This window comes from Pseudophryne corroboree, chromosome 1 (genome assembly GCF_028390025.1).
Source record: "Pseudophryne corroboree isolate aPseCor3 chromosome 1, aPseCor3.hap2, whole genome shotgun sequence".
Lineage (NCBI taxonomy): Eukaryota > Metazoa > Chordata > Amphibia > Anura > Myobatrachidae > Pseudophryne > Pseudophryne corroboree.
Window position 1 is genome coordinate 542,471,153 of NC_086444.1, and position 12,332 is coordinate 542,483,484.

Consider the following 12,332-nt stretch of genomic DNA (forward strand, 5'->3'; position numbering starts at 1 on the left):
CACAAATGTCAATATAGTATAGTAGACACTAACTCTAAATTGATGTAACTGTAATGGTCTGCATGCAGGCTCAATCTAGCAGCAGCGATAGCGATGTTCGTCACCGCGCATCGCTATCGCAGAGGGGGCTACACACGAGTGATATGTGCAGAAAATCTAATCAATCTAGTCAGATTGATTAGATTTTAGCCATGGATCTCTCCATGAGTACCCCCCTTAATATTGCTCTCTAAATTGTATACAATTTCAAAGTGCATATCAACTATTCTAAACATTTGCTAACTTTTCTGCATTGCTAATATATTTACTCAATTTTTTTAAATTAGTTTACTGTTCTGACCTCCCAATCATCATCTGCAAGCCAAAGAAGATTTTTTCTCCTTATTACTTTCCAGGTAATATGCATTTTAAAACAATTTGATGTAGATAATTTGTCTTCTATTTATGTACCTTAATCATCTGTTCTAATGTAATAGTTTAATCTTGACATTGTTAATTATATTTTTTTTTCACCTAAACTAGTTATCTTGTTTGCCCTTCCAATCAACTGCAATCCGCTGATTAGGACTCCTCATTATTTGGTTTTGCGGTAACTATACCTATTGAAACAGTTTTTATCATTTTTATATTTAGCCTGTTTACGTACTTTAATCAGCTCTTAACAAAACATATTACATACATTAAATAATATTTTTAATTTATTTCTTACATAATCTTGTTAACTGTTATGACCTTTGAAATGTCTGATATCCATATCTTCATTTTTAGATTCATTCCTTTTTTTTTATTTAATTATAATTCTAAACTAAATTGTACTTCTAACATGAATCCTGGAATCATGTACCTTTAAAAATATTAACATATCTAAAATGAACATATTTGCTTTACCTATACACTAATATATATATTACTACACAGGACCATATCTCTAACTTTGGAAATGCCTAGTATGGATCCACTCTCTATTGTTAATATTACATAACAATAAAATATTATTCAACTGAATATATTTATTTGAAAAAATATCATATTTAACTATATTGTTATGACAGCAATATATTTAACATTTTCCTATTGAATTATTTTAAACAATAACCAAAATCAAATGTTCGTAATTTTTATCCATCATTAATATAAACACTGTCAGATTAGGATGGCAATAGTATTTCCACATCTTCTTCAGAAACTGTGTATATTTACCAAAATATAGTACAATAATAAAATTATACAATACTAATAAAACTGTGTAATATCTCTCAATGTTTGGGTATTAAAGTTGACAGATTTTTACCCTTAATGTAAACTAAAAAAAAATTACTCTTAGATTAACAAATATGAAAAAAAATTTTTTTTTTGTTTTTATATTATTATATAGAAAACACGTAAAAAAAATTCCTTTTTTAAATTTTTTTATTGAATCATCATTGTTTGTGCACACAGTGTATGACTATTTTTTTTTCAATACAGGAAAAGAAACTTGATCCACAATGAATCCACAACAAAGAATATGAAAACCATCTTGATCCTACATAACATAATCTGATGCGGTGATATTATTCTTATTAATCTTTATTATAGAAACATATACAATATATTTTTTTCAAGATTTATTTATAAATCTATTACCAGTTATAATATGTTAACCTGTTCAAAGTTCACCCTTTAGAAAATAAAAGTTTTATTCATTGAAAATACTATGTTAGCTTATTGTTTTTATTATTATTCCTCATACTTACAGCACCCTAAAACTTAAATGACGCAATATGTGGGAAATACATACGCGTGTATGTCTTTGAGGGAAACATGGGAAATGATGATAGCGTCAATTGGCTAGATGGTTTACGCCATCAAAGAACCATATATATTTGCTAATCTGATCCCATCCTTACCTTCATAATTTTAATTTCCAATTCCAATTTTTTATATATCAATATTAAAAATTTACTATTTTGCGAGTTTGGAAGCAAATTTGTGTAATGTGTACATTAAACACACAAATATGTTCCGATTGGTAATCTATTCAAATATTATTGCAAATACAATTAGAATATATAAATAGTGGGAGCGCAGAATGAATCCAATATATTATTTTATTTAAAATATTAATATGTCATCCACATAAAAATGCAGTACATGAACTAGCCTAAGAAAAAACAATTGATATTATATAAATGTAAACGAGACTGCCATATCTCCTGAACAAATATGAATAAAAATCCTTTAATAAACCCTAGTTAGGGCTGCATTAATGCTTCATGAAAATCAGCCGTGCGTCCACGAGCTGAAATGATTGTAAAAAGGAGACTGCTAAAAAGTGCCTCTGTTATAAGTCACTGTCCTCCTTATACACAATAGAATCTCATTGGTAGAGAGTGTCCCAGTACTGGACTTGCGGACAACCGTGCTGTAGTATTATGTGGCAAATGGATAGTGATGGTCAAATTCTATTTGTGGTATATCACCTGATGTAGAAGCCTCTCCGTCAAAGGCGCTGTACTGAGCCGGGTTTGCTGGGGCTCTGTGCAGTGAACGTACAGCTGGTCTCGTCACCGGTGTACCATCCAGATGAACACGGTAGTTTAATTCTGCTGAAGGATGCTGTACCAGTCTGGATATGCAACAGTGTAAAAATACTGGAGCAGCAGATTCTCCGTCCGCTGGTGGAAAAATCTGTATTAATTGCGGCTACGGTCCACTGGATGCATGCGGGTCACAGGGTGTTAAGAGAATATAGCAGTCCAAATGAGGTACTTCAAAGGAGTACCTTAACGCGTTTCTCGTCCCACAACGCTGGCCGTTTCATCAGAAGGAAATGAATTTTATTTCATTTCAAAGGTACTCCTTTGAAGGACCTCATTTGGACTGCTATATTCTCCTGACACCCTGTGAGCCGCATGCATCGAGTGGACCGTAGCCGCAATTAATACGGATTTTTACACCAGCGGACGGAGAATCTGCTGCTCCAGTATTTTTACACTGTTGCATATCCAGACTGGTACAGCATCCTTCAGCAGAATTAAACTACCGTGTTCATCTGGATGGTACACCGGTGACGAGACCAGCTGTACGTTCACTGCACAGAGCCCCAGCAAACCCGGCTCAGTACAGCGCCTTTGACGGAGAGGCTTCTACATCAGGTGATATACCACAAATAGAATTTGACCATCACTATCCATTTGCCACAGAATACTACAGCACGGTTGTCCGCAAGTCCAGTACTGGGACACTCTCTACCAATGAGATTCTATTGTGTATAAGGAGGACAGTGACTTATAACAGAGGCACTTTTTAGCAGTCTCCTTTTTACAATCATTTCAGCTCGTGGACGCACGGCTGATTTTCATGAAGCATTAATGCAGCCCTAACTAGGGTTTATTAAAGGTTTTTTATTCATATTTGTTCAGGAGATATGGCAGTCTCGTTTACATTTATATAATATCAATTGTTTTTTCTGAGGCTAGTTCATGTACTGCATTTTTATGTGGATGACATATTAATATTTTAAATAAAACAATATATTGGATTCATTCTGCGCTCCCACTCTTTCTTTTTTCACACTCACTTTGATCCATTGTTGGGGCAGCCCGCCCACAACTGGTGAGCAGCCGCCTGAATCCAACTACATATAGTGTGTGTATTTTAGAGCGCAAATCTTTTGTATATATTTTTTGAATATATAAATGCATTGTTAAGCAAATGCAAATTATTAACAATACAAAACTTGCAATAATTTTTTTGGGATATTATTAGAATATAAATTATATATATATGCATGAACAATCACTGTAATATGGAATATGTGTCTGTACATATATTTTCTCTATTTTTATCTTGAACATATTAGTATGTGAACCCCACCAACATGAACAAACCAAAACAAAACAAAATAAATTTAGAACATTTTCAGGAATGCACGACTTGAAGTATCTCAGAAAGTATATTCCTATTATCGATTTGTCTTTTCAAACAGGACACATGGATGACTCTGTATCCCTCTGTCTTCAGTTCCTTCACCCTGGCTCGCAAGACCGTTTGTGACATATCTAAAAATGAAGTAAAACAGGTAAGTTCTTGAAAGTTAATTTCCATACTTTTGTCCACCTTATCTTTAACTGTAGTCTTCATTTTAAAAGAAATGCAAGGTTTAAAGGTAACAACCCTAATTATAATAAAATATTACAATATATATTTCTCATTGTGACTCTAGATCAGTAGTGCACCGAAGATTTTTCCATCATTTGTATTAGCAATGGTTAAGTTAAAGATATACAAGCACTATAGTAATGGGTTCCATCATAAATTATGTTTCACGGCACAGACAAAATTATCATGTCCAAACAACCCCAAAATATTGCAAAAATCACCATTCAATGGAAGCACTACTGACTAATAAAATACATTCTGAAAGAATGCATTTCTTGGACAAAGCAATGCCGTATGTCTGAGTTTAATTTATTAGTCTGCGGTGCCGATGTTTGATGTATGTATATATATATATATATATATATATATATATATATATATATATAGTGTCAGTTTGTACTGTGCTCCAAACAATAAATACAATATGCTGCAGTGACCTCCTCGTCAGCTTGGCATAAGATGACTATGTAGATGAAAGGTAATCGGCTGCACTCACACTGCCGTATTCAATGATGCAAAAAGTGTCCCTTTATTGCCTACATGTTTTGTTAAAAATCCCCTTCTTCAGGGACAGATTTCTGTCCAAATAACTTGAAAATATCTACATATATTTAAAAGTTTATTATATCCTGTTTAACACTCTTCTTCCTTATGTCTTTACTCTTTTTTTATTTGTTTTCCTTTTATATTTCAGGCAACTTTGTCTACATGTGTGTTTCCAGAGCTCTGGTCCTCTACATAAAACAAAGATATTTGTATGCTACATGCCAGCATTTTGCTTATACTCCACTCTTGTGATGTCTAAACTTGTAGCCTATAACACTCTGCTAAGACTGTATCCAAAGTAAATCAAATGATGTTTTTTTTTTGAAAAATTTACAAACCATACACAAAATTACAATAGAAAATCAATGTAGGATTAACTTAGTTTCCTATTGAGTTTGGTGATTCAAACTCACAATTTGAATAAGAAGCCTATGGCTAAAACTAATTAAAAATAATAAATGTTAGTGTTATATGTAGGATTTTTTAAGTGCAGGATGATGATCGTTGAGTAGGGCACATTTGTTATCTTGAGGAAACACATTTTTTATGTTACGTTTTTCAAAAAAAGCATAGCACATATGTCTCACCATATTTAGTTATCTGATAATGCAATCTATATACATTTATTAATTACCTTTAATATTTAAGCTTCATCCTCATCGTTAGCTTCCTGTCTCTTCCAATGTTGAATTTGAATATTTGCACGCTCTAATCTGACTCGAAGATCCATATTCTCATCATAGCTTGAGCTAGGTCGATAAGCCAATTGCAATCTTGAATGCACTTCTGATGCTACAGCTATGCTTCTCAAATTTGTGTTTTCAGGGCTGTATTCAGAGGGTACAGGTGCAGCGGTGGATTTATACTTTCCTGTTGCAGCGGTGGATTCTGAGGGTCCTGAGTCAGCGGTGGATTCTGAGGCAATTTGTCCAGTAGTGGATTCTGAGTGTCCTGGTTTTGGCTTCAATAAATAGGGCCCTGGTGCAGTGGTGGATACATTGAGGCCTCTATAAGCAGTGGATACATAGTCTCCATGTAAGTTGTTGTATACATAGGGTCCTGATAAAGTGGAGGATACATAGGGTCCTGTAAAAGTAGTGGATACATAGGGTCTTGATGCAGGGATGGATACATAGGGTTCTGCTAAAATTGAGGATACATAGTGTCCTGTTACAGTCGTGGATACAGAGGGTTCTGTTGCAGTGGTGGATACATAGGGTCCTGCTGAAGTGGAGGATACATAGGGTCCTGTAAAAGTAGTGGATACATAGGGTCTTGATGCAGGGATGGATACATAGGGTTCTGCTAAAATTGAGGATACATAGTGTCCTGTTATAGTCGTGGATACAGAGGGTTCTGTTGCAGTGGTGGATACATAGGGTCCTGCTGAAGTGGAGGATACATAGGGTCCTGTAAAAGTAGTGGATACATAGGGTCTTGATGCAGGGATGGATACATAGGGTTCTGCTAAAGTTGAGGATACATAGTGTCCTGTTACAGTCGTGCATACATAGGGTTCTGTTGCAGTGGTGGATACATAGGGTCTTGGTGCAGGGATGGATGCATAGGGTCCTGCAAAAGTGGAGGATACACAGGGTCCTGTTTCACGTATGGATACATAGGGTCCTGATAATGTCGAGGATACATAGGGTCCTGTTAAAGTAGTGGATACATAGGGTCTTGGTGCAGGGATGGATACATAGGGTTCTGATAATGTCGAGGATACATAGGGTCCTGTTAAAGTAGTGGATAGATAGGGTCCTGCTGCAGTGGTGGATACATAGGGTCCTGGTAAAGTGTAGGATGCATATGGTCCTGTTAAAGTGGTGGAAACATTGGTACTTGCTGCAGCAGTGGATACAGAGTATACTGGTAAAGTGGTGGATACATAGGTTACTGTTGCAGTGGTGGATACATAGGGTCCTGGTAAAGTGGTGGATACATCTGTTCCTGCTGCAGGGGTGGATACAGATTCTCCTGGTAAAGTGGTGTATAGATAGGTTCCAGGTGCAGCGCTCGTTGCATACTCTCTGTGTGTAGAGCTTGTTACATAGTCTCCACGTGTACAGCTGGATACAAAGGTTCCTGCTGTAGCATTGGATATACAAGAAGGATTATCTGATCTGGACATTCTTTGTCTTTCTTCTGTCAACAGTTGCATGAAAGTGGAAATCATGCGTGTGATGGTAATAGTCTCATACTGCCATGCTAGCATTTGATTTATACTGTGCTGCATCTGTTGGTAGTTGATTGCTGCCACATTCTGTGATGAAACAAGATGATCGTAAAAATTTGCAAGAGTGACAAGTGCTTGATTCTGTTGTCTTTGTGTTGTGTTGAGAATCTGTATATTATTATTCAGCTGATTTATTTGATGTTCAATTTTTTTCATTTCTTCATTTCTATTCCTCTCAATTAGCTGCATGGTTTCCTTTAAAGAATCCTGTTGGCTAATGGTTTGTGATCTGCTAACGTCACATTCTGTGTGTATAAAAAGTTCTAGGTACAGTTAATACATCAATTTACAGACAATTTATTAAGTATAGTTAGAAGAACCAAAAAATCAAGTTATAAAAAAACCAGTATCTATTAATGATAGTGGATCTCATTAAAATCTATGTTTTATACATTAAAAAAATTTACCTTGATTTGTAGAGTCCAGGAATTGGTCTTGAAGACCATGGTCAATTACACTAGAATGTGCAGTCTCTGCATTCAATTCCACCTGGTTGGTATCTTCTGTATCAATATTACTTTTCTGGCTGTGCAATACAGGCTCCTCATTAATGTTATCCTGTGTCTGTGTGGCAGTCACCATGTTGCTTTCTATGGCTTAAAACATAATAGATAAATACCATTAATCTTAAACATAGTTTTTAACCATATTGAATATCAATGATAGTACATTTTAATTATATTGATCAAAATAAATACCTTTATCTAACATTAAAGGGTTTAGCATGGTTGAATTTTCTTCCTCCATGAAAGGATCATCCATTGTTGATTGTTCTTGCCTCATGGATGTTTCATTTACCGTGGAAGTCTCTACCGTAGTGGAACTTTGAACCACAGAAGAATATTCTTGCATCATTGATGTTTGGTCCGCCGTGGAATGATCATCCACTCTTGCCGAATGTTTCAGCATTGATGGTTCGGCCACAAAGGAAGTATCATCCACTGTCGAAGTATGTTGCAGCATTGATGGTTGGTCCAACATGGTAGCATGGTCCGCTGTTGCATCATGATGCAGCATTGATGGTTCGTCCACCATGGAAGGATTGTCCAATGTTAAAATATGTGGCATCACTGATGGTTCATCCGCAGTTGGAGGAAAATTGTCTGTCATAACTGTTTTTGTTTCAGAAAAAGAAACTTTCCTTGAAATTGTTGTAAAGGAACCTGAAATAAATAATAGGTATATTTAACATTGCATACATATAAATACATAATATTTGATAGACATTACAATATTTCTAGCATTATAAAACTGTGTAAAGCATACCTCAAAAATGTATTTACTTATATTTTTTTACTAATATTTTTTAATACATATAATATTTTATTATATTTATTATTATTATTTTATTACAACAGAAAAAAAGCCTTTTTGGCTCAATAATATAGCTTCTAATCCAATTTTTGATTTATTTCTACAACATAGGGTAAAACATTATAGCTAGCACAATATTATTTTACAGTAGGAGGGCATGTTTATAAAATTAGAATAAGATGCTAGATAGCATGTGTGTATGTTTTTAGGTTCAACGCTAACTCAGGAAAGTAGGTAGCAATTTACAACACACTGTGGAAATATTTGACTAAAAATCTGTAAAAAAAAAAGGTGAGTCTAATACAAAGCTCTAACACTTATCTGTGTGGCCGGTAAGGGGGTGACAGTTAAAAATCATTACTGGTCGGCCTTGCGTGGATGAATAGTGACAAGACATAAGTGTATGGAGAAGGGTTGTCGGTACTTAGTTATATAGTAAAAAATTTCAACATGGGTTTTTAATTCTGTTTTTGTTCTCACATTCCTCGTTAAGTGATGTGTTGTGTAAGGTGCCTAGCTCAGCTACCGCTGTATTATTTGCAGGTTCCCATTCCCAATTGTTGTCCAAGTTGATCCTTAAATAGGAAGAAAAATAACTAATTAAATTAAGAAGGTTGGACTCAGGTCTACTTATTTCTCATGTCAATCTAATGACCATGTCTACATAATAAATGTTGACTTTTAGTAGCCCAATCAATGTTTATCTACCTAATGACCTCCTACATGAAAAAATTAAGTTCGGATATCTTACATATATAACATAGTGAGGGTTGCCTGTAGTCCACACATTTACAGCATTTAGAAGAGTAGCATCAGCAGCAGGATTGGGCTGACAAAGAATGGCATAATTCTCCTTTGCGCCTGCAATTTTACCCATTGGCGGCAGCAGCGTTCGTAGAATGTCCTTTATAAGTGTAATTATTGATAATCAATTACAAAGTAATCAGTTAACTTTTGGTATATCTCGTTGATAAAACGAGAGACATAAGTAAGAGATTTTAATTTAATTAATTTATTTTGATTATACTAGCATTTACTTAGCAATTAACTATTTTTTTCAGCTAATAATTATATATGTATTTAAAAAAAAAAATTACATTGATTTTTAATTATGACCAAAGTATTTATTTTGGCTCAATAGAACAAAGAAATTAACAGTATATGTTTTCATATGCACTATATTTTGAAATATCTTACATAAACTATTTATTATCTAACTCACGATATAACATCATACAATATTGCAAACATTATTTACTGTTTAGTTGTAACGTTTTTACTTTTGTTTTAAATTTTTTACCAGACTGTTGCTCTTCCAAATTCTTCTGCTTTTTCTTATGTGTTTTCTTTTGATTTTTTTCTTGAGCAACCTTAAGTTCTTTAGCAAATATAAAAAATAAAATAAAAATATTACAGTTACTAAACATTTTAATATCACACACACACACACACACACACACACACACACACACACACACACACACACACACACATTGAGTAAACCTTATCCTAAATGATGGGTTCAGGTACTAATTTGGATATACAATTTGAAAGTATTTGTACTAACTGCATATCATAATGAGATCGCATGGCGATGGTGTCCAAATTGAAGCACAGAGTGCATTTATGTTTAATATACACATTATACACAAACCCGTAAGGTCATTTTATACAATTTTTTAACATACTTTGTGCATTAAACAAAGTGTGTGTATATTTACACAATTAATTTGTTTCATATACACATTATACAAACAGCCTGAAGGTCAATTTATGTAATTTTCTTTATAATGTTGTGTATTAAAATAATTATTTTCACATTTGCCATCATAAAACAAATTTTTCACTATCTTACTCTCCCATTAAAATATATGTGTAAACATTTTTTATTTTATTGATTGATATTGGGCTATGGCATACTCCACCTATGTTTGTGTGTATATAGATATAGACACACACACATCTGGTGGATTGATATTTTTCATGGACAATACGCTAATATATCTATCTATCTATCTATCTATCTATCTATCTATCTAGATATAGTTATATACATATTTATAGTTTGTAAAATAGTTACCCTGGGAACCAGTGGGTGGCCTCTCGTCATCTTGTACCATTCTAAAGTGCTCTTCTAGTTTTTTCTCCCAAACCTTTTGGAGTTTTCTTCTACACTTTATTTTATGATTTGTCTTCCTCTTACAGTCACGTAGTCTCTTTTTGCAGCTTTCAGGAGTTCGATGTATATCTCGAGCTGTAGACACAGATTTTGCTATTTCTTCCCAAGTATTATTTTTAAATTTCTGGTGTACATTAAAAGCTTCGGGACCAAATAGCTGACATGTATGATGAATAACTTGGTCAATGAGGGTGTCTGTTTCATCATCTGTGAACTTTGGGGCCCTGTGGATGCTTCCTTCATCAGGAGATTCATATTCATCATGAGAAGCATCACTGTGACTCTTCTGACTGTGAGATGTTTCAGCTTCATCTTGAGTAAGTGAGGTTCGTTTTCTGCTACCACCCTCTGCCATTTTTTAAAACTAAGACAATCTAAATAAAGACAAAGATTTACTAAATAATTCTATATATATGTTCTATAATTTTTTTCTATTAATCATTTATTAATTAAGAATTATGTTTTCAATTTATCTGGAGCCATGCACTGATACTTAGATGCCAAATAATTCACTAGCCTTGAAACATCCATCGATGGTAGTAAACCATCTGTTTCTCCCCATCAATGTTAAAATTATTCAAACCTGATATAGACCTTGAAAAAGGGACAGCATAGTCCAGAAACGCGTTGGTTTGCCATGCTGTGCCTTATTCCATAATCAAGACGGACAATCTCTGCATGCTTTGGGTAACATTTGTGATTCTAAACTCTGGAGCCTACTGCTTTCTCAACACCTGCGGCTCACACCAAATATAAGGGTACGATCACTTTCCTGCCTTCATTGTGAATCACAACGTGTTTGAGATTTTTTTTTTTCATATTTTTTTTCTTTTATGAAATATTTTACATTATACATTATACATATCAGCGGATTGGTTGCCATGGACAACTTCTCCACTGGCTCACTTTAACACACTTTTCAATGCTTCATGAATAGATCACTATGGGAGAGACGTCATGAGATCTCTGCCATAGCAGCGACGTACAGACACTAGAGGTCAGTAATGACCTCTAGTATCTGTCACTGGAGACGGCTACAGCGGACGCCCACACAGTCCACGGCGTCTGCTGCAGACGGGGAGCGGGCAGGCGGCGGTGACTGCGGACACAGGACGCAGCGCACTGGGCGTATGCACTGCTTGAATGCACAAATAACCGCTCATGGCAATACCAAATCAATATCAGCAGCATAACTATTTCTCAAGTAACAGTGTTTTAAGTGGGATGGCCATGGGTGTGTTCAGCTGCGATGTGAAAAGTGTGAGTGGACAAATATGGTCACTAAAGGGTCTATTCATACAGAAAACGAAAACATAATTGATACTTATCACTACACATCGCATTGCTTTGATGCGATGTATAGCTGTGATAAGTAGCAATTAATGTATACTTACCCTTAAGACGATGCGCTGCGGTGTCTAGGGCTATTGCGGTGAGGTCTGCTCCAGCGGTCCTTCCCAGCGATGCGCGGGGTACAGCGGAGGGTCACTTTGCGCATGCGCAGGGTGTTTACCTCCCGTCAGCCCGCAGTAGTTGCTGTGAGGTCGGGGGGCAGAGCCAGCGCGAGGTGCAGAGCAGTGATCGGGGAAGCATTGAGCTTCCCTGATGTCTCCGCACTACAGTTCAGGTTACGGCGTCCTGAGATGGCGAACCTGGACTCCATGGAGAAGCGGAAAGCAGAGCTTTCCACACCTTCATGAATCGCACTCACCATTCAAAGGTATGGTGATGCGATTCAGGCACAGAGCGGGGGTAACGCTGGAGAAGTCAGAGACTTCTACACGTTAACCCGCTCTGTGAATTGCAGTAGGCAGAGAAAAGCCCTGTTTACCGCCAAAAAAAGGTCTTTTCAATGCTACATGAATAGACCCCTAACTGTGCTATGGGAGACCATATATGGTTTCAGTCATAGAT

The 12,332-nt window shown here is 35.6% G+C and overlaps 1 protein-coding gene across 2 annotated transcripts; it reads right to left on the minus strand.

Moving 5' to 3' along the window:
* Window positions 1-3,957: 3,957 nt before the first annotated feature.
* Window positions 3,958-11,440, minus strand: LOC134898254 (serine-rich adhesin for platelets-like). Of its 2 annotated transcripts, none has more exons than XM_063914080.1 (6): window positions 10,320-11,440; window positions 9,540-9,617; window positions 7,624-8,088; window positions 7,333-7,521; window positions 5,324-7,188; window positions 3,958-4,043 (listed from the first exon to the last, which is right to left on the minus strand). In XM_063914080.1, the coding sequence occupies exons 1-5, from the start codon at window positions 10,771-10,773 to the stop codon at window positions 5,333-5,335; spliced, it is 3,042 nt and encodes a 1,013-aa protein (XP_063770150.1). In that variant the 5' UTR covers window positions 10,774-11,440; the 3' UTR covers window positions 3,958-4,043; window positions 5,324-5,332. The 2 variants fall into 2 exon arrangements, with proteins under 2 accessions (XP_063770150.1, XP_063770151.1); XM_063914081.1 differs by having other exon boundaries at window positions 5,324-7,170; window positions 10,320-11,029.
* Window positions 11,441-12,332: the final 892 nt, after the last annotated feature.

Coding starts and splice junctions, on each gene's coding strand:
- LOC134898254 (XM_063914080.1), bottom strand. CDS start 10,773: ATGGCAGAGGGTGGTAGCAGAAAACGAACCTCACTTACTCAAGATGAA. Junction 8,089..9,539: donor TTTGGAAGAGCAACAGTCTG/GTAAAAAATTTA, acceptor TATTTATTTCAG/GTTCCTTTACAACAATTTCA. Junction 7,189..7,332: donor CCTGGACTCTACAAATCAAG/GTAAATTTTTTT, acceptor AACTGTACCTAG/AACTTTTTATACACACAGAA.